The sequence below is a fragment of the Bos indicus x Bos taurus genome, chromosome 23, assembly GCF_003369695.1.
Source record: "Bos indicus x Bos taurus breed Angus x Brahman F1 hybrid chromosome 23, Bos_hybrid_MaternalHap_v2.0, whole genome shotgun sequence".
Classification (NCBI taxonomy): Eukaryota; Metazoa; Chordata; class Mammalia; order Artiodactyla; family Bovidae; genus Bos; species Bos indicus x Bos taurus.
The window spans coordinates 31,668,700-31,686,732 of NC_040098.1; the positions used below are offsets into that span (position 1 = coordinate 31,668,700).

General features: G+C 41.5%; 1 protein-coding gene across 1 annotated transcript; it reads right to left on the bottom strand.

Moving 5' to 3' along the window:
* Positions 1-6,070: 6,070 nt before the first annotated feature.
* On the bottom strand, positions 6,071-7,012 carry LOC113881647 (olfactory receptor 1F12). Its single transcript, XM_027524722.1, has one exon. The coding sequence runs from the start codon at positions 7,010-7,012 to the stop codon at positions 6,071-6,073; it is 942 nt and encodes a 313-aa protein (XP_027380523.1).
* Between the last annotated feature and the right edge of the window lie 11,021 nt (positions 7,013-18,033).

Genomic DNA, 18,033 nt, shown 5'->3' on the forward strand with positions numbered 1-18,033 from the left:
GCAGAAGGAGACGGGCTGACTTTGGACTGCACTTCCCAGAAGCCTTCGGGTATCCTCAGGGTCTGGGACTCCATTTCCCAGGCGTCTTCGCCAGTCTTGGAGCTCTCGGAGCTTGGAGGGGATGTTTTTTCTCCTTTTTGTAGCAGTAAGCTTGCCTTTACATCTCATGTGAGCCTCATCCTTAACTTTTTAATGGGCCCATTTCAGTCTCAGTTCAGTTCAGTCGCTCAGTCGTGTCCGACTCTTTGCGACCCCATGAACCGCAGCACGCCAGGCCTCCCTGTCCATAACTAAGGAGTCTACCCAAACCCATGTCCATTGAGTCTGTGATGCCCCATCCAACCATCTCATCCTCTGTCGTCCCCTTCTCCTCCTGCCCTCAATCTTTCCCAGCATCAGGGTCTTTTCATATGAGTCAGCTCTTCGCATTAGGTGGCCAAAGTATTGGAGTTTCAGCTTTAGCATCAGTCCTTCCAATGAATACCCAGGACTGATCTCCTTTAGGACATTTCAGTCTAGACCCCGAAATGAAAGCTCACGCAGCAGGGAAACGGTTCAAACGGTTCAAACTTTGGATTTACAGGAAACCTTTTTTCCGAATCCTTGTTTTATCCCCCCGGCTGCAACGCAGATACATCAAGTCTATAAGAACTAGAATATGACAGTAACTTAACTTTTACAACAACTCTTTCTCTTGTTTCCTTCTGTATCTCCTGTAATCTGAGTTAATCACTATTACAAATTTTGTGTCTAGTCTCAGTGAACTCTGGGAGTTGGTGATGGACAGGGAGGCCTGGCGTGCTGCGATTCATGGGGTCGCAGAGAGTCGGACACGACTGAGCGGCTGATCTGATCTGATTTATTGAAAAGATAGTTCTGTTTGGTGCATACTCATGAACGAAAAGTATATGCTTTTAATTTTAGTTGGTTTTGATCTAAAAGGCATTGTCTCAAAGATACTCTGATATTTGTTTCTTTTCATTCAATATGTTATTAAGATATAACCATATTGTTGAGTTAAAGTCATATTCATTACTATATAATATTCCAGTTGTGAGGATGGCACTGTGTATATATATATATATATATATATATATATATATTTAAATCAGAATATGGCTATGACAATAGTAACAAGTTTGTTTTATTTTTTAGATTTTACATGTGTGATATATACAGATGTATATTTTGCATACATATTATATATTATCTTTCTCTGATAAAAGATATATATTATCTTTCTCTGTCTGACTTATTTTGCTAGCATAGTTCTCTCCAAGTCTATCTACCTTACTGCAAATGATAAAAAAATTTCATTCTTTTCTATGGTTGAGTAGTATTCCATTGTATTTGTATAGTCTTTATATATTTATCTATTGATGTGCACTTAGAAAGCATCACTACAAACAAAGCTAGTGGAGGTGATGGAATTCCAGTTGAACTATTCCACATCCTGAAAGATGATGCTGTGAAAGTGCTGCACTCAATATGCCAGCACATTTGGAAAACTCAGCAGTGGCCACAGGACTGGAAAAGGTCAGTTTTCATTCCCATCCCAAAGAAAGGCAATGCCAAAGAATGCTCAAACTACTGCACAATTGCACTCATCTCACATGCTAGTAAAGTAATGCTCAAAATTCTCCAAGTCAGGCTTCAGCAATACGTGAACCGTGAATTTCCTGACGTTCAAGCTGGTTTTAGAAAAGGCAGAGGAACCAGAGATCGAATTGCCAACATCCGCTGGATCATTGAAAAAGCAAGAGAGTTCCAGAAAAACATCTACTTCTGCTTTATTGACTATGCCAAAGCCTTTGACTGTGTGGATCACAATAAACTGTGGAAAATTCTGAAAGAGATGGGAATACCAGACCACCTGATCGGCCTCTTGAGAAACCTATATGCAGGTCAGGAAGCAACAGTTAGACCTGGACATGGAACAACAGACTGGTTCCAAATAGGAAAAGGAGTACATCAAGGCTGTATAATGTCACCCTGTTTATTTAACTTCTATGCAGTGTACATCATGAGAAACGCTGGACTGGAAGAAACACAAGCTGGAATCAAGATTACCGGGAGAAATATCAACAACCTCAGATATGCAGATGACACCACCCTTATGGCAGAAAGTGAAGAGGAACTCAAAAGCCTCTTGATGAAAGTGAAAGTGGAGAGTGAAAAAGTTGGCTTAAAGCTCAACATTCAGAAAAGGAATATCATGGCATCCGGTCCCATCACTTCATGGGAAATAGATGGGCAAACAGTGGAAACAGTGTCAGACTTAATTTTTCTGGGCTCCAAAATCACTACAGATGGTGACTGCAGCCATGAAATTAAAAGACGCTTATTCCTTGGAAGGAAATTTATGACCAACCTAGATAGCATATTCAAAAGCAGAGACATTACTTTTCCAGCAAAGGTTCGTCTAGTCAAGGCTAGGGTTTTTCCTGTGGTCATGTATGGATGTGAGAGTTGGACTGTGAAGAAGGCTGAGTGCCGAAGAATTGATGCTTTTGAAGTGTGGTGTTGGAGAAGACTCTTGAGAGTCCCTTGGACTGCAAGGAGATCCAGCCAGTCCATTCTGAAGGAGATCAGCCCTGGGATTTCTTTAGAAGAAATGATGCTAAAGCTGAAACTCCAGCACTTTGGCCACCTCATGCGAAGAGTTGACTGATTGGAAAAGACTCTGATGCTGGGAGGGATTGGGGGCAGGAGGAGAAGGGGACGACAGAGGATGAGATGGCTGGATGGCATTACTGACTCGATGGACGTGAGTCTGAGTGAACTCCGGGAGTTGGTGATGGACAGGGAGGCCTGGCGTGCTGCGATTCATGGGGTCGCAAAGAGTCGGACACGACTGAGCGACTGATCTGATCTGATTGATGTGCACTTAGGTTGATTCCACATCTTGGCAATTATAAATAATGCTGCTATGAATATTGAGGTGCATGTATCTTTTCTAATTAGTGGTTTGTTTTTTTTTTTTTGATTTGTTTGTATATAAATCCAGAAGTGGAATTACTGGGTCATATGGCAATTTTTAGATTTTTGAGACGCCTCCATACTCTTTCCCACAGTGCCTGCACCAGTTTACATTTACACCACCAACAGTGTACAAGGGTTTTGTTTTCTCCACATCCTCATGGTTTTGTGCAATACCACATTCTTTTGATTTCTGCAGCTTTGTAGTTTTTTCTGAAGTCTGAGAGGGTTATGCCTCCAGCTTTGTTCTTTTTCTCAGCATTGCTTTGGCACTTCCGGGTCTTTTATGGCTCCATATACATTTTAGGATTATTTGTTCTATTTATATGAAAAATTTCATGGGTAATTTGATAGGGATCACATTAAATCTGTAGATTGCTTTGGGTAGTGTGACCATTTTAATAATATTAATTCTTCCAATCCAAGAGCATATGTTTCCATTTCTTTCAGTTTCCTATATTGATAGTCTGCTTCTCCAACCCTTCCAGCAATTTTATGAATTCCTGATGAGTTCATAATGAACAGTACTTCTTCATTAAGCTTTCTATTTAATTAAGAATAATTGATTTCTTATTTGCAACCAGTATATCTGGTACCCACAAAGATCTCTCAAGAGACAGGGAATTGTAAACTGGTTGATTTTTGCTGTTGCTTCTGTCTTTGCATGAGTGCTATTTGCATTGATCTTTACATGCTCCAACAAATTTTTCTGATCTATCTCTCATCATAAAGGAGTAAAAATGACAAAGGTAATTTATAGAAGGTCTTCTTATCATAAGTAAATACATGTTTATAGCAGGATGTCTTTTAAGAAAAAAACCTGTATCTTTAGCTCATCTTTATCTTTTTATCTTTATTTCTGTCTCTCAGTGATCACATCATAAAAATGATTGAACATTTTTAAAAACCAGCTTTGAGGAAATATTTTGGATGGTATGACTTAAAATATGGGACTTATGGCCTATGGAACAATGCTCTTTGCAGGGCTTTGGGGAACATTATGTACACAGAAAATGTTAAATCAGATATGATTTTTAAATAAAAATTCACAAGGGCATATGCTTTCTATTACTGGCAGGGTCTACTCATATAGGCAACTCTATGCATATCTCAGAGTTAATAACCACACAAAGTTTTAAAATTTAAATTGATAATTAATAGCCACCCAGGTAATTTTTTGTAGAGCATCATGAAGATATATAGGTATACACGTAGACAACAGATATAAATCTTACTTTTAACACAAAGGAATAAAGACTGATTATAGGAAATGCATGCAATATAGCTGTAAAACATGAATAAAACATTGGGATGAGAAATAATCCATCCCCCATTCTCACCAATCCCAATATGGACCCTACACTGCATTAAGGTTAATTTATTCAATACATTTGCTCATACACACCGTGGTCCTCCTTACCTAAAGTTCTTCCTCATATATTTTGAATATTTTCATTATTCCTTTGTAAAACTCATCTGTGGTTAAGACCCAGATTAAAGTACTGTCTTTTCACTGAAGCCTTACTTGACCTCTTTATTAATATCTTTGTTTTTCTTACCTCAACTTGTAGTCATGGTTTGAAACTTTCATTACATAGCCCATTTATTCTCTACTGTTTTTCATGAATGACAATGTAATTACCTATTCCTGTCTACTCTAGGGCAGTCCTAGGGAAATTTTATGTTTTCCCCATGGTATATTCCTGCATTAATCCTAGACATATGGGATGTCTTAATGATTCATTTTAATGCTGATTGCATATTTGTATTGTGATTTTCAGAGACTTAAATATTTGCCCACATTATTAATATCTTAGGGAACTCAAGTGGATAAGTCCTATGATCATGTCATTCCTAGAGTTTGTAGCAAAGTGAGGTAGGTGTCAAGTTTAATTAGGTATTCTGTAGTTCAGTTCAGTTCAGTTGCTCAGTTGTGTCTGACTCTCTGCAATCCCATGGACTTCAGCGCACCAGGCTTCCCTGTCCATCAGCAACTCCCGGATCCTCCTCAAACTCTTGTCCATTGCATCGGTGATGCCATCCAAACATCAAATCCTCTGTCGACCCCTTCTCCTCCTGCCATCAATTTTTCCCAGCATCAGGGCCTTCTTAAATGAGTCAGTTCTTTGCATCAGGTGGCCAAAGTATTGAGAGTTTCAGCTTCAGCATCAGTCCTTCCAATGAATATTCAGGACTGATTTCCTCTAGGATTTACAGGTTGGATCTCCTTGCAGTCCAAGGGACCCTCAAGAGTCTTCTCCAACACCACAGTTTAAAAGCATCTGTTCTTCAGTGCTCAGCTTTTTTTATAGTCCAACTCTCACATCCATACATGACTACTGGAAAAGCTATAGCTTTGACTAGATGGACCTTTGTTGGTAAAGAAATGTCTCTGCTTTTTAATATGCCATCTAGGTTGGTCATAACTTTTCTTCCAAGGAGCAAGCATCTTTTAACTTCATGGATGCAGTCACCATCTGCAGTGATTTTGGAGCCCCCCAAAATAGTCTGTCACTGTTTCCACTCTTTCCCCATCTATTTGCCATGAAGTGATGGGACCAGATACCATGATCTTAGTTTTCTAAATGTTGGGTTTTAAGCCAACTTTTTCACTCTTCTCTTTCACTTTCATCAAGAGGCTCTTTAGTTCTTCTTCGCTTTCTGCCATAAGGGTGGTGTCAACTACATATCTGAGGTTATTGATATTTCTCCTGGCAATCTTGATGCCAGCTTGTGCTTCATCCAGTCCAGCATTTTGCATGATATACTCTTCATATAAGTTAAATAAGCAGGGTGACAATATACAGCCTTGACATACTCCTTTCCTGATTTGAAACCAGTCTATTGTTCCATGTTCAGTTCTAACTGTTGCTTCTTGACCTGCACACAGATTTCTCAGGATGCAGGTCAGGTGGTCTGGTATTCTCATCTCTTGAAGAATTTCCCAGTTTGTTGTGATCCACACAGTCAAAGGCTTTGGTGTAGTCAATAAAACAAAAGTAGGTATTTTGTAACAGCTTTTCAATTATGATGAGAATGAAAATAATGATCTCATTAGGATTTACCACCTGTTGAACTCAGCCAGAATGAATCACTGGGAGAAGATTTTGCTCTGGCCTAAAATCTTCTTTAAAGCCCCCTTTAGCTCATTGTTCCTTAGACTGTAAATGAAGGGATTGACCACAGGGACTATGACCATGAAGATTATTGATGCTGCTGTGTCTTTTTCAGTTGAACTGTTAGATGAGGAACTCATATAGACCCCTGTGATTGCTCCATAGAAAAGAATGACCAAGGCAAGGTGAGATCCACAGGTGGAGAACACCTTGAATTTTCCTTTGACAGAAGGAATTTTCATCACAGCAGAGATAATGAGGCTGTAGGATGCCAGGATACACACTGAGGGTACCACAAAGATTAGCCCCACCACAGCAAGAACCAAGAACTGATTAAGACTGGTGTCAGAACAGGATAGAGGGAGGAGAGCATTGATATCACAGAAGAAATGGTGGATGACATTGTTAGAGCAGAAATGCAGACGGGTCATCATAAGGGTATGCAAGAGGGGGTTCAAAAAGGCAATCACCCAAGGTCCACCCACGAGGGAGATGCAGAGGTGCTGGGTCATAATGGTGGAGTAATGCAAAGGGTGACAGATGGCCACATAACGGTCATAGGCCATCACCGTGAGAAGGAAATTGTCCATGTTGGCAAACATCATACAGAAATACATCTGAACCAGGCAGCCAGGATAGGAGATGGACTGAGTCTGTGTTTGGATGTCCAGGAGCATCTTGGGTACTGTAGATGAAGGAAGGCAGAGGTCCACCACAGACAAAGTGGCGAGGAAGAAATACATGGGAGTGTGGAGGCGATGGTCTGAGGAAATGGCCAGCAAGATGAATATGTTTCCAAACAGCCCTGCTAAGTAGAGACACAGGAAAAGTGCAAAAAGCAGCTCTTGTTGCTCTGGCCAACTTGAGAAACCCAGGAGGAGAAATTCAGAGATGCTAGTTTGGTTTTCCCTTTCCATTACTTGAATGTATCTGCATGAAGACCAGAGGATGACTTTTTTGGGGGCTGCAACTTGCGGCATGTGGACTTCCCCGACAGAGATCAAACCCGTGCCCCCTGCAACTGGACCACCAGGGGAGTCCGAGAGGATGAAATATTTCTGACAGAAAAAAAAAGTTCCCTTCTCATTTTTTACATACTCACCTAGTCTTGTCTCATTTACTAAATATTTTCTCTTTAGGCCATCCTATTTCCTCTCTGATGCTCTCTACCAAGCCTCAGTGGACTTTGTGTGTTACTCACAGTCATGTCCGACTCTTTGTGACCTCATGGACTGTGGCCTGCCAGGCTTCTTTGTCCATGAATTTCTACAGGCAAGAATACTGGAGTGGGTTGCCATTCCATTCTCCAGGGGATCTTCCCAACCCAGGGATTGAACCCGTGTCTCTTGAATTGCAGGCAGATTCTTTACCATCTGAGCCACGAGGGAAGCCCGAGGTCAGTGGACCTTAGGCATGACCATCCATTTCTTCAGTTGATTTACTTACTGGAACGTTTCCTCCTCTGAGGTTTCTGAGGATCTCTGTATATCCCCCCACCGTAGGCAAAGGCTCTCTTCCTACTTTCCATGTTGATAGCAACTGTTGCACATTCTCCATTTTGTGTGGCTACCTGTCAGCTGTGTGTTAGAACATATCTGTGAGTCTGACACACTAAAGGACTCCATGCCAAACATGGAGATATAAATGATGAATGTTTTACAGTTTTTTGTCCAATCCCATATGAACCATTGTTCTTGGAAATAAGTCAGACATCTACCATTTAGGATTCATAAGATGTAAACAAACTATTTTATCTTTTTAAGATAAAAAGAAAAAATATAGTAATGTGCTTGACAAGTGTAAAAAGTTAAACCTCAAAAAATGAGTTTACCTGAACACTGTGAGAAACATAGGAAAATATTTATAAATAATTTTAAAAGTTATATAACACATGTAGTTATAGAATACACTGTTCTTCTTTAGTAGATAAGGCTAAAGAGGAGCACATAGAAAAAGTTATGCCCAAATGTGGCTGATTTAAAAGATTCCCTTTTAACAGTTTTGTAATATTTTTACTATAACTACAAAAAAAAAAGGCTTCATGTTTATAAAGTGTTGTTAATATTTGTGCTCCTGCATTTCTTGGAGTTGTAGAAAACACGAAATAATAGAAGACAAAGCTCCTAACCCAAGAAACTTGAAATCAGTTTGTGGATGGAAAATACTGTCATTAAATAATTAATAAAATTAAATAATTGTCATATAAAATACTTCAGAGGACAAATGTTCACATATACATGTGAATAATTTCAGAAGAATGGAGTACTCTCCAAGAGACAGAAAAAATCCTGGAGAGTGTGGGCTCTGAGGTTGGCCACGGTGAAACGAGACCCCAGGTCACGTAACCTCTCTAAATCTTAATTTTCTTATATATAATAATGGCACCTACCTTAAAGGTTGTTGTGAAAATGAAATTAGTTGGTGTATGCAAAGGTTTTAGCAAATAGTGATTACTCAATAAATGCGAACTATGGTTGACAGCCAAACTAGGGGTAAAGCAGGTTTCTTTCTTGTCTTCACAATGGCGATTTTAAATCTTTCTTCTCAAACTTTTTACTCCAGCACGTCCCTTCACATCAATTACTTCACTTACTGTCATTTCACAGAAAATAGAAGCCACTGCTAGATGGATGTGCCTGACTTCTTGACACGATGCAGAAAACTTGTCTGCATCTCCGTTTATCCTTCCTTTCCCCCTTCCCTCCTTTTACAAAAAAGCGTTATCTTTCTTTCCTGAAAAGATTGATACCTCCACATATGTACCCCGCCTTTCCCACTTCTCTTAAAACTCCCTTCTCTTTTCTATAACTTCAGTGTTCTCCTGCTCTGTTGGACTCATACTTTCAGCTTCAGTTTCTTCCATCTTCTACATCCCTTTCCAGATCCATGACTACTTCTGGCTTCTTCCTGACTCTCTCTTCCCTGACTCAACCCCTCACATAACTGACTTCCTCACATCCTACTTATTTCACATCTCATGTCATTCTGTCTACTGCCCCAGGAATTCCAATGAATTGCTCTGCCAAGTCTTGAAAGAATTCAGTGGACACTTCTCAGTCCATGTGTTTTTAGACTTCTTAGAATTCTCTCCTAGAGAAATTCTATTCCTCTTTGAATTAATTTTCAGATTTCCTCTAATCTTTCTGGCTATTTCTTTCCAGTCGTTTTGCAGAATTTACTTCTTTTGACAATCCCTGAAATATTGGCATGTCTTTGGTTTTCATCTTACGCCTTGTTTTCTTTTCATCCTACAGATATTTGTGGATGAGTCTATTCACTCCCATGGGTTTCATACTATCTGTATGCCAATCTCTCCCAAATTTGTTTCTCTAGTGCACCTCTCATATTCAGGCTCATATTCCCAGTGCTCTTTGAATGTCAACTTGGATATCATAGACACTTGTATCTAAGATTTCCCAAACTGAATCCATCAAATTCTCCTCCCTGCTTGAAGACTGTTCCTCTCTTCATGTACCTTTTATCAATAAATAGTACCACAGTGTATCCAGTTATTCAAGAAAAGAAAACTTGGCAGTCATCCCAGGACTTCTACCTTTCGTTAACCTGTGCATCTAATCAATTCTTAAGTCTTGTTGTTATTGCTTTTGGGGAAGAAGAACCTTATTATTAAATAAATATATTTTTACATCTACCACAAATTAACACACTGTTTTAGGCATTGAAAAACAGTGGTGACAAGAAAGGCATGGTCTCTACCCTTAAGGAGCTTTCAATAAAAGCCAGAAAATTTAGAATTATCCTTGAGTCACCCAGCGCATGACCAAGCTCCATTGATTCTCACTTTTCGCACACTCATACTCCTTTTCTTCATTCCTAATTATACTGCCGATGTCAGACTTTCATCATCTCTCATCTGAATACACTTGTAATAAACTTAAAATTCATTTTACTTCCTGTAGTCTTCCTCCTTTCAAGTTTTCTTTCATATTTCCTAATGAATACCACTCTAATGGCAGAAAGTGAAGAGGAACTAAAGAGCCCCTTGATCAAGGTAAAAGAGGAGAGTGAAAAAATTAAGATCATGGCATCCAGTCTCATCACTTCTTGGCAAACAGGAGGGGAAAAGTTGAAATAGTGACAGATTTTCTTTTCTTGGGCCCCAAAATCACTGTGGATGGTGACTGCAGCCATGAAATTAAAAGATGGTTGCTCCTTTGAAGGAAAGCTATGACAAACCTAGATGGCAGATTAAAAAGCAGAGACCTCACTTTGCTGACAAAGGCCAAATAGTCAAAGCTATGGTTTTTCCAGTAGTCGTGTACAGATGTGAGAGATGGATCATAAAGAAGGCTGAGAACCAAAGAATTGATGCTTTTGAATTGTGGTGCTGGGGAATATTCTTGAGAGTCCCTTGGACTGCAAGGAGATCAACCAGTCAATCCTAAGGGAAATTAACTCTCAATATTCATTGGAAAGAGTGGTGCTGAAGCTGAAGCTCCAACCTTTTGGCCACTGGATTTGAAGAGCCGACTCACTGGAAAAGACCCTGATTTTGGAAAAGATTGAGGACAGGAGGAGAAGGGATTGACAGAGGATGTGATGGTTGGATGGCATCACTGACTCAATGGACATGAGTTTGAGCAAACTCCAGAGATAGCAGAGGACAGAGGAGTTCATGTGGTCACAAAGAGCTGGAAACAACTTACTGAGTGAACAACAACAAAAGAATTATCTTTCTAAAACAAAAATTTCCTCACTTTCCCTTCTTAAGAACTTCTAGTTGTTTTCCATGGCCTTCAGCTCCAATTCCAAATTCCTCATTATGGCATAAAAGATTCTTCATAATCCTTTTCTTACCTCTCTAGCACTCTCTCTTGCCATGCTCAATTTCTCGTCCTTAGAATTTCCTAACATACAGTGAAAGTTTATGTCTATCTGGCTTTTCTTGTCTTGAAATTCTCTGACTGCCCCAACTGAAATTTTCCTCAAGATATTCTCTATTCCATTGCCCTTCATTTTTCTTCATGTCATTCATTACTATTAAGAATTTTATTATTTCTTAAAAAATAATTTCTTATTGATTTTCTAACTGCATCGATAAAATAGATGATTTATAAGATCAGGAAATTTGTCTTTTTTTTTTTTTTTAAATCACTATGCCTCCTGAAGGCATACTGGAGGCAATCAACATGTATTTGTTGAATGAATGAATATACTTCTTAAAGATTTAGGAAGTTCTTTCATATATCAGATAGAAGTATGTGTTCTCAATGCATATTTTATAGTGACTTTTATTTATATAAAATATACACTATTCAAATATATATGGGCTTCCAAGGTGATTCAGTAGTAAAGAATCTGCCTGCCAATGCAGGAGATGTGGGTCGGATCCCTGGGTTGGACAGATCCTCTGGAGGAGGAAACGGCAGCCCGCTTCAGTATTCTTGCCTGCACAATCTCATGGACAGAGAAGACTGATGGGCTGCAGTCCATGGGGTCCCAAAGAGTTGAACATGAGTGACCAATACACACATGTAAATATATATGTGTTGTACTTAGTTCAGTCATGTCCAACTCTTTGCGACCTCATGGACTGTAGCCCACCAGGCTCCTCTGTCCATGGGGATTCTCCAGGTAAGAATACTGGAGTGGGTTGCCATGTCCTCCTCCAGGGGATCTTCCCAAGCCAAGGATGGAACCCAGATCTTCCACATTGCAGGTGGATTCTTTACTGTCTGAGCCACCAGGGAAGATCTATAAATATAAATAATTATGTATTTGTTCTTTTGTTTTTGTGATTCTTTTTCACTTGTAAGATACTTTGGAGAGCATGTGGACTGGATTTTATTCAGATTTTATATTTGTATAGGGAAACTCAGTTTTATAAGCCAATACTTATACTTGCCTATGAAGACAGACTGATTTTGGGGTAGAATGAGCTGCATGCCAGAGAATGCAAGACAACACATCTCTGATTCTACTATTGGTATTTAACCCACCCCATTGTCTTATGTCTTAGCCAAAAGGATGAGAGTGTGTGGCAGAAACTAAAGAAAATGGAGGGATTCTGTTAAACTAATTTTTTAATGATTGATTAATAAAATTGAATGGAAAGAGAGAGGTGTTCTACATACAGATAGGCAAAATGGAGAGAGGCATTGGTGCTTTGGACTCCAGAGAACACAGAGCTCATGCAAGAACTTCTGGGGAATTGCCAGAAATAATTAAAGCAATTTTCCTTAGACTGCAGGGATTGTAACAGTAGATGAAAAAACAACCTGTTGTTTATTATCACTCTTGGGCTTCAGGCTGATACAGTTTCAGGAAACACAGGATAGAGTTGTATCATATCACTTGGCATTGCTCTTGCCACATAGGGGGCATTCAACAACGTTCACTGGAAAATTGTTCTCTAATATCTGTGGAGATTACAGCATTTCACCATGGAATATCAAGTGGGCAAAGATGGAGGGGAAGGCAGGCTCTGAGCTTTGCAAGAAGCAGAAGGAAGAAAATTATTAAAAGTCTTTCTTGGGAGGTTTCTTCTCTCTGTAATTTCCCTCACCTCTACATCTGGCTGGCACAAAAGAAATCTCTGCTTTTATCATTTGCCACCGTTTCTATCTAGAGTCCCCAGAAAGTTCTCACATGAACCCTTTTCCCTCACCCTGGTGGATAGAACCCTCTATTTTCTTTCCCTTCTGATCTAAGTCGCTCATCACTACTGTTCTGCCAGTGCCTGCTTTGACAAAAATGATGCTATGTCAGGCACCAATGCTCTCAGAGCTGCCAATGTGACTAATGTTGATGCAGCCCTGAGTTTTCTGGGTCCCCAAACACCAATGACTTTCACCACTTTGCACATAAAGTGTAGAAGGCCTCTCTACCTTGACAGTAGCTACTTCTAGTGTGTAGATCCTTCTCTTCAGCTTAAAGAGAAATCTCCAAGAGAAAATGGCCCTGTGATTATCTCCATCCTTGCATCAAAGTCCCTGCCCTTTCACTCAGGGGTCTTTGAGGGGTGGTGGGGGATGGCCAGGTGAAGTAGGGTTAGTTCTTGGGCAGAGAAGATATGAAAATTTAAAATTTAATCTATTTCCAATTCAAGCTGTGTGGACTGAGCAGCAAAGGAAACCTATCTTCAGCTTGGGAAGGAAAAAGTAGATTTGCAGAAAGAGATAGAGTCACATAGTGCTCATTTTCAAGTCTGACTCATTTCTTAATGGCTTTGACCAATTAAAGTTTATTGCACTTACCAGATGCTCATATTAGTAACCTTCTGGGATGAGACTTTTTCTTCCAAGTCAGCCTCCAGGCTAATAGGAAAAACAAAAACAGGAGAATGTTGCATTTCCCGCCCCCCCAGATGTATAAGGATGAGAGATGGAATGGTTCTTGCGGAACATATGTCTGGCTTAGTAAGAATTGCAGTGACCACAATGTGGGTTTCCCTACATTGAAATTTATAGCTCTTTGTAGACTATGGGAACCCAATCTTGACAAGCTCCCTCCACTCTAGAAATAGTTACTTATCCCCTTGTGGGTTTCCCAGTGGCAACCCTGGGGATAATGTACCTGACAGACAATTCTCCAGGAGATTCAGGGAATTATAAGACGTGGAAGTTGTTAATAGCCTTTCAGGAAGGATTGTAACACATCATTCCCTGAAGAGGCCCCGAGACAACAAATATCAACTATTACATGAATAACAAATAACCTTTTCTGGCATGAGTTGACATTCACTAAATATAGGCTTTATCTTCCCTGCCTGCAGCACTCTGTCAGCAATACTGACTGTCCTTGGACTTAAAATTCGTGATCTATCAATGTTGCCTGAGATAAAAAAGGACCCATCTGGGGGCAAAGGAGGTGAGACATCACATGGTCAGGACTCACTTGTCTTACCAGATATCCATCCCTGCGAAGCACTCAGCTAATGTAACAGTGGAATGGTCTCTCTCTCTTTTTAATTTTGTTTATTTTTGGCTGTGCTGGGTCTTTGTTGCTGCACGTGGGCTTTCTCTAGTTTCAGAGAGCAGGGGCTACTCTCTAGCAGTGGTATATGGGCTGCTCACTGCAGTCATTTCTCTTGTCATGGAACAGGGCTCCAGAATAAGCAGGCTCAGCAGTCGTGGCCACAGCCTTAGCTGCCCCATGGCATATGAGATCTTCCCAGACCAGGGACTGAACTGGTATGTCCTGCATTGGCAGATGGATTCCTAAGTACTGGACCACTAGGGAAGCCCCTGGAAGGGCCTTTTAAAGCCTCAGGTAATGTGTGAGCTTAGAGGTAACACCCAGAAATGTGTGGATGCTGTACTCCAAGAGCTGTATATGCACTGAAAAATGACCAACATACAGCTGTGTTTTCCCACTGCTGTAATGTATGTGGGTGTTCATTGCTCTGATGCTTTCTCATCCTGGCCCTACCCTGGCCTCTCCTGGTGGCCCTCTCCTCAGGGGATATAAGAGACAGGACTGTTCTCCCTCTGCACACAAGTAAGAAGAGGCTGAGATAATGAGTGTTGGGAGAAGTTATCCTCATCCTCTTGGGAGAAATAAGCAGGAGCCACGTGCCTCTTCCTTCCCAAGATTCTCCCTTACTAAACATGTCAGGTACTGTTTTCAGGTATTTACATAAATTAATTTAAATCTCATAAGAGTCCATGAGATAGGGACAGCTCTCAAGCCCATTTTGCAGACAAGGAAACTGAGGTCTCTGGGAGCTTGACTTACTGTCAGTTGGTTGAGCCATGATTCTAATGAAACAGTCTGACCACTGAGTCCGAGTGTGTACTTACTCTGTTGTGCTGACTCCCATAGACTGTCCACCTGCCTCACTAAGGGTCACCTCCTCTGGGCTCTGACAGCTTCCCTTCCCCTCTGGGCTCTGAGACTGGTGGGGAGTCTGTTGTGTTTCCCACACTCACTACAGATGGTCCCAGGGTCTGAAGTGACAGGAGAGTTGGGCCTATGTTGGCTGATGGAGTGTGTTCGCTGGAGTTGGGGGAAGTGGGGCTCACATCTGGGCTGTGGGCCATCAGTGGTGTTTGCATCTGGGTGTGAGCTGGGCTCTCCAGATGCTGAAGGGGGAAGACCAGCAGGTGCCGTGCAGGGTTTCCTCATCACTGTGCTATTTCATAGCCTGAAACACAGCCTCCCGTGGACCTGAGGTCCCAGGGGTGTTCACTCTTCCCCTTCCCATCTCACTGCCCTGACTGCTCTTCTTCCAACTGACTCCCTGGGAACATCTCTCCAAGGAGGGGTCTGGCCACACCCCTGCTCACCAGCACTTCCTCCCACCCTGCCTGCTGCTCCCTTCCGGGGTCTCCTGGATGGAGCGAGAGGAAAGCAACTAGGATAGCCTGAGAACTTGACATTATGCTGTAAAGAGAAAGCAGCGTGTGTGTCTTCAAGAAAGGCAAGGGCTGCCTGAGGGAAGAACACTAAGTGGCTTCCTCTGAGCTGTTAGACTGGAGGCCTTAGTATTCTGCTGGATGTTGGTAGGGGGCTGACCTCAGTTTCGTGAAACAAAGATGTTTCCATCCCAGCTGCTTCCTTCATCAGAGATTGCAAGCAGGGAAGACAAGTAGAAAGTCAGCCAGCAAGATGGGGTTTTGTTCTTCTGTGATCTAATCCCAGGAGTCATGTCCCTGTTGCCATATTCTACTGGTCAGAAGCAGGTCACAGCTCCCACCCACACTCAGGGGAGGAGAGTCCACAAGGTGTGGACCCAGGAGGCAGGGACACTTGTGTGCATCTCAGAGTCCATCTGCACAGGGACTTTCCAGGTCAGAGAAGCAGGAGCACGAGGTGGTGAGCCCTACGCCCTGGACGTGGTCACACATGGGTTGCACAGTCACTAAACAATCTTTGTCACTGTGGGTCCACCTTGAGTAGGATAATCTGCAGAACTGATACAGTAAATCTGTGTTCAAACATTGAGAAACTTCCAGAGCGTTTTCCAAAGTGGCAGCACCATTTTATATTCCCATCAGTATGTTTCATGCTTCCAATATCTCTACAGTTCCCAAGTGGCTCAGTGGTAAAGAATCTGCCTGCCAAAACAGGAGATGCAGTTTCGGTCTCTGGGTTGTGACGACACCTGGAGGAGGAAATGGTTCCGTTCAGCTCAGTTCAGTTGCTCAGTCGTGTCCGACTCTGCAACCCCATGAGCTGCAGCACACCAGCCCTCCCTGTCCAATACCAATTCCCAGAGCCCACCCAAACTCATGTCTACCCATTCCTATATTCTTGCCGGGATAATCCCATGGACAGAGGAGTCCGGTGGGCTATAATTTATGGGGGGGCAAAGAGTTGGACACTACTAGGTGACAGAGCATGCATGCAGGCAATATCTCTACATCCTCCCTGAGGATATGAATCCTGGTTTCTGGATTTTCAAGGAGGGGATGCTTCTTAGCTCCCCACGCGAATAAGCTCTGGCTTATATTTCCTGTTATAGTTCATAAACTTGAGAAAATCAGAGGTAAGATTTTTCCAGATTTGGCTAACACCCTAAGGATAAAAACATATTTTCTCTCTGGAGACTGCCCACACTTATATTTTGGCCTAAAAAAATTATTTCCTTCATATTGTAGTTATGGAAACTTTTTATACTTTATTACTTTTATTTTGTTTCCCTGGAAGTTCAGTTCAGTCACTCAGTCGTGTCCGACTTTCTGCGACCCCACGAATCGCAGCACGCCAGGCCTCCCTGTCCATCACCAACTCCCGGAGTTTACTCAGACTCACATCCATCGAGTCAGTGATACCATCCAGCCATCTCATCCTCTGTCGTCCCCTTCTCCTCCTGCCCTCAATCCCTCCCAGCATCAGAGTCTTTTCCAATGAGTCAACTCTTCGCATGAGGTGGCCAAAGTACTGGAGTTTCAGCTTCAGCATCATTCCCTCCAAAGAAATCCCAGGGCTGATCTCCTTCAGAATGGACTGGTTGGATCTCCTTGCAGTCCAAGGGACTCTCAAGAGTCTTCTCCAACACCACAGTTCAAAAGCATCAATTCTTCAGTGCTCAGCTTTCTTCACAGTCCAATCTCACATCCATACATGACCACTGAAAAAACTATAGCCTTGACTAGACTAGACTAGACTCTTCCCTGGAAGAGGCAGCCTTAAAACCATGCCCACCATGTTACTGGAAATGGAATCTCTATGACCTATTTTTTCACCCCTGCTATTTTTCTGGTGCCAGGGTAGGTCCCTGTGTACAAGTCCACCTCAACAAATGATATTTTTATCTCTTCTGTGAGCCAGTGCTCGTTTCTGAGATATTTGCTATCAGGTCACAATAAGAAACATATAGATATTGAAAGTGAGTGTAAGCAAGTAAACTTCTACCTTATTTCAATCCACACTGGTAATTGTCAGCATCAGATACTGACACAGGTTTTTTTTAAAGCCAAGATTGAGGCTTTATCTCAGCAAGCACAGTTAGTAGCTGCTGAGAATGAAAAGTTCAAGGTGAAGCTGTCTCAACCATTCCAGAAAACACACAGACTCCAAGAAGGGAGTGAACAGAAAGAGGTTGTTGAAACAGATGTGGCAGATGTGGAAGTGAAGGGTGTAGAACTGGTCATGTCACAATCAAATGTGTTGAGAGCAAATGTTGTCCCAGCTCTGAGGAACAACAGTAATGATATTGTAAATGCTAATATGGAATTAACCATCTGAAAAGAGGACCTTTTTTGGTGTTTCAAAAGAGTAACTGCAGCTGGGTTTGAAATTTGTACTGTTTCTATCAAAAACATTTTGGCTTCTTGTTGGATGAAAAAATATATATATATATAATTGGATTTGCTAAGATAGTTGAATCATTAGTTCTCCATCGACCAAGTCCCCATGGTTCAGGTAGGCTTGTATTCAGGCACCTGAAAAATAGCAGGAGTGAAAAAGCAGGTCACGGAGGGTCCATTTCCAGTAACATGGTGGGCTTGGTTTTAAGGCTACCTCTTCCAGG

Bases quoted from the DNA above. Each gene is read 5' to 3' on its own strand.
- LOC113881647 (XM_027524722.1), bottom strand. From the start codon at position 7,012: ATGGAAAGGGAAAACCAAACTAGCATCTCTGAATTTCTCCTCCTGGGT.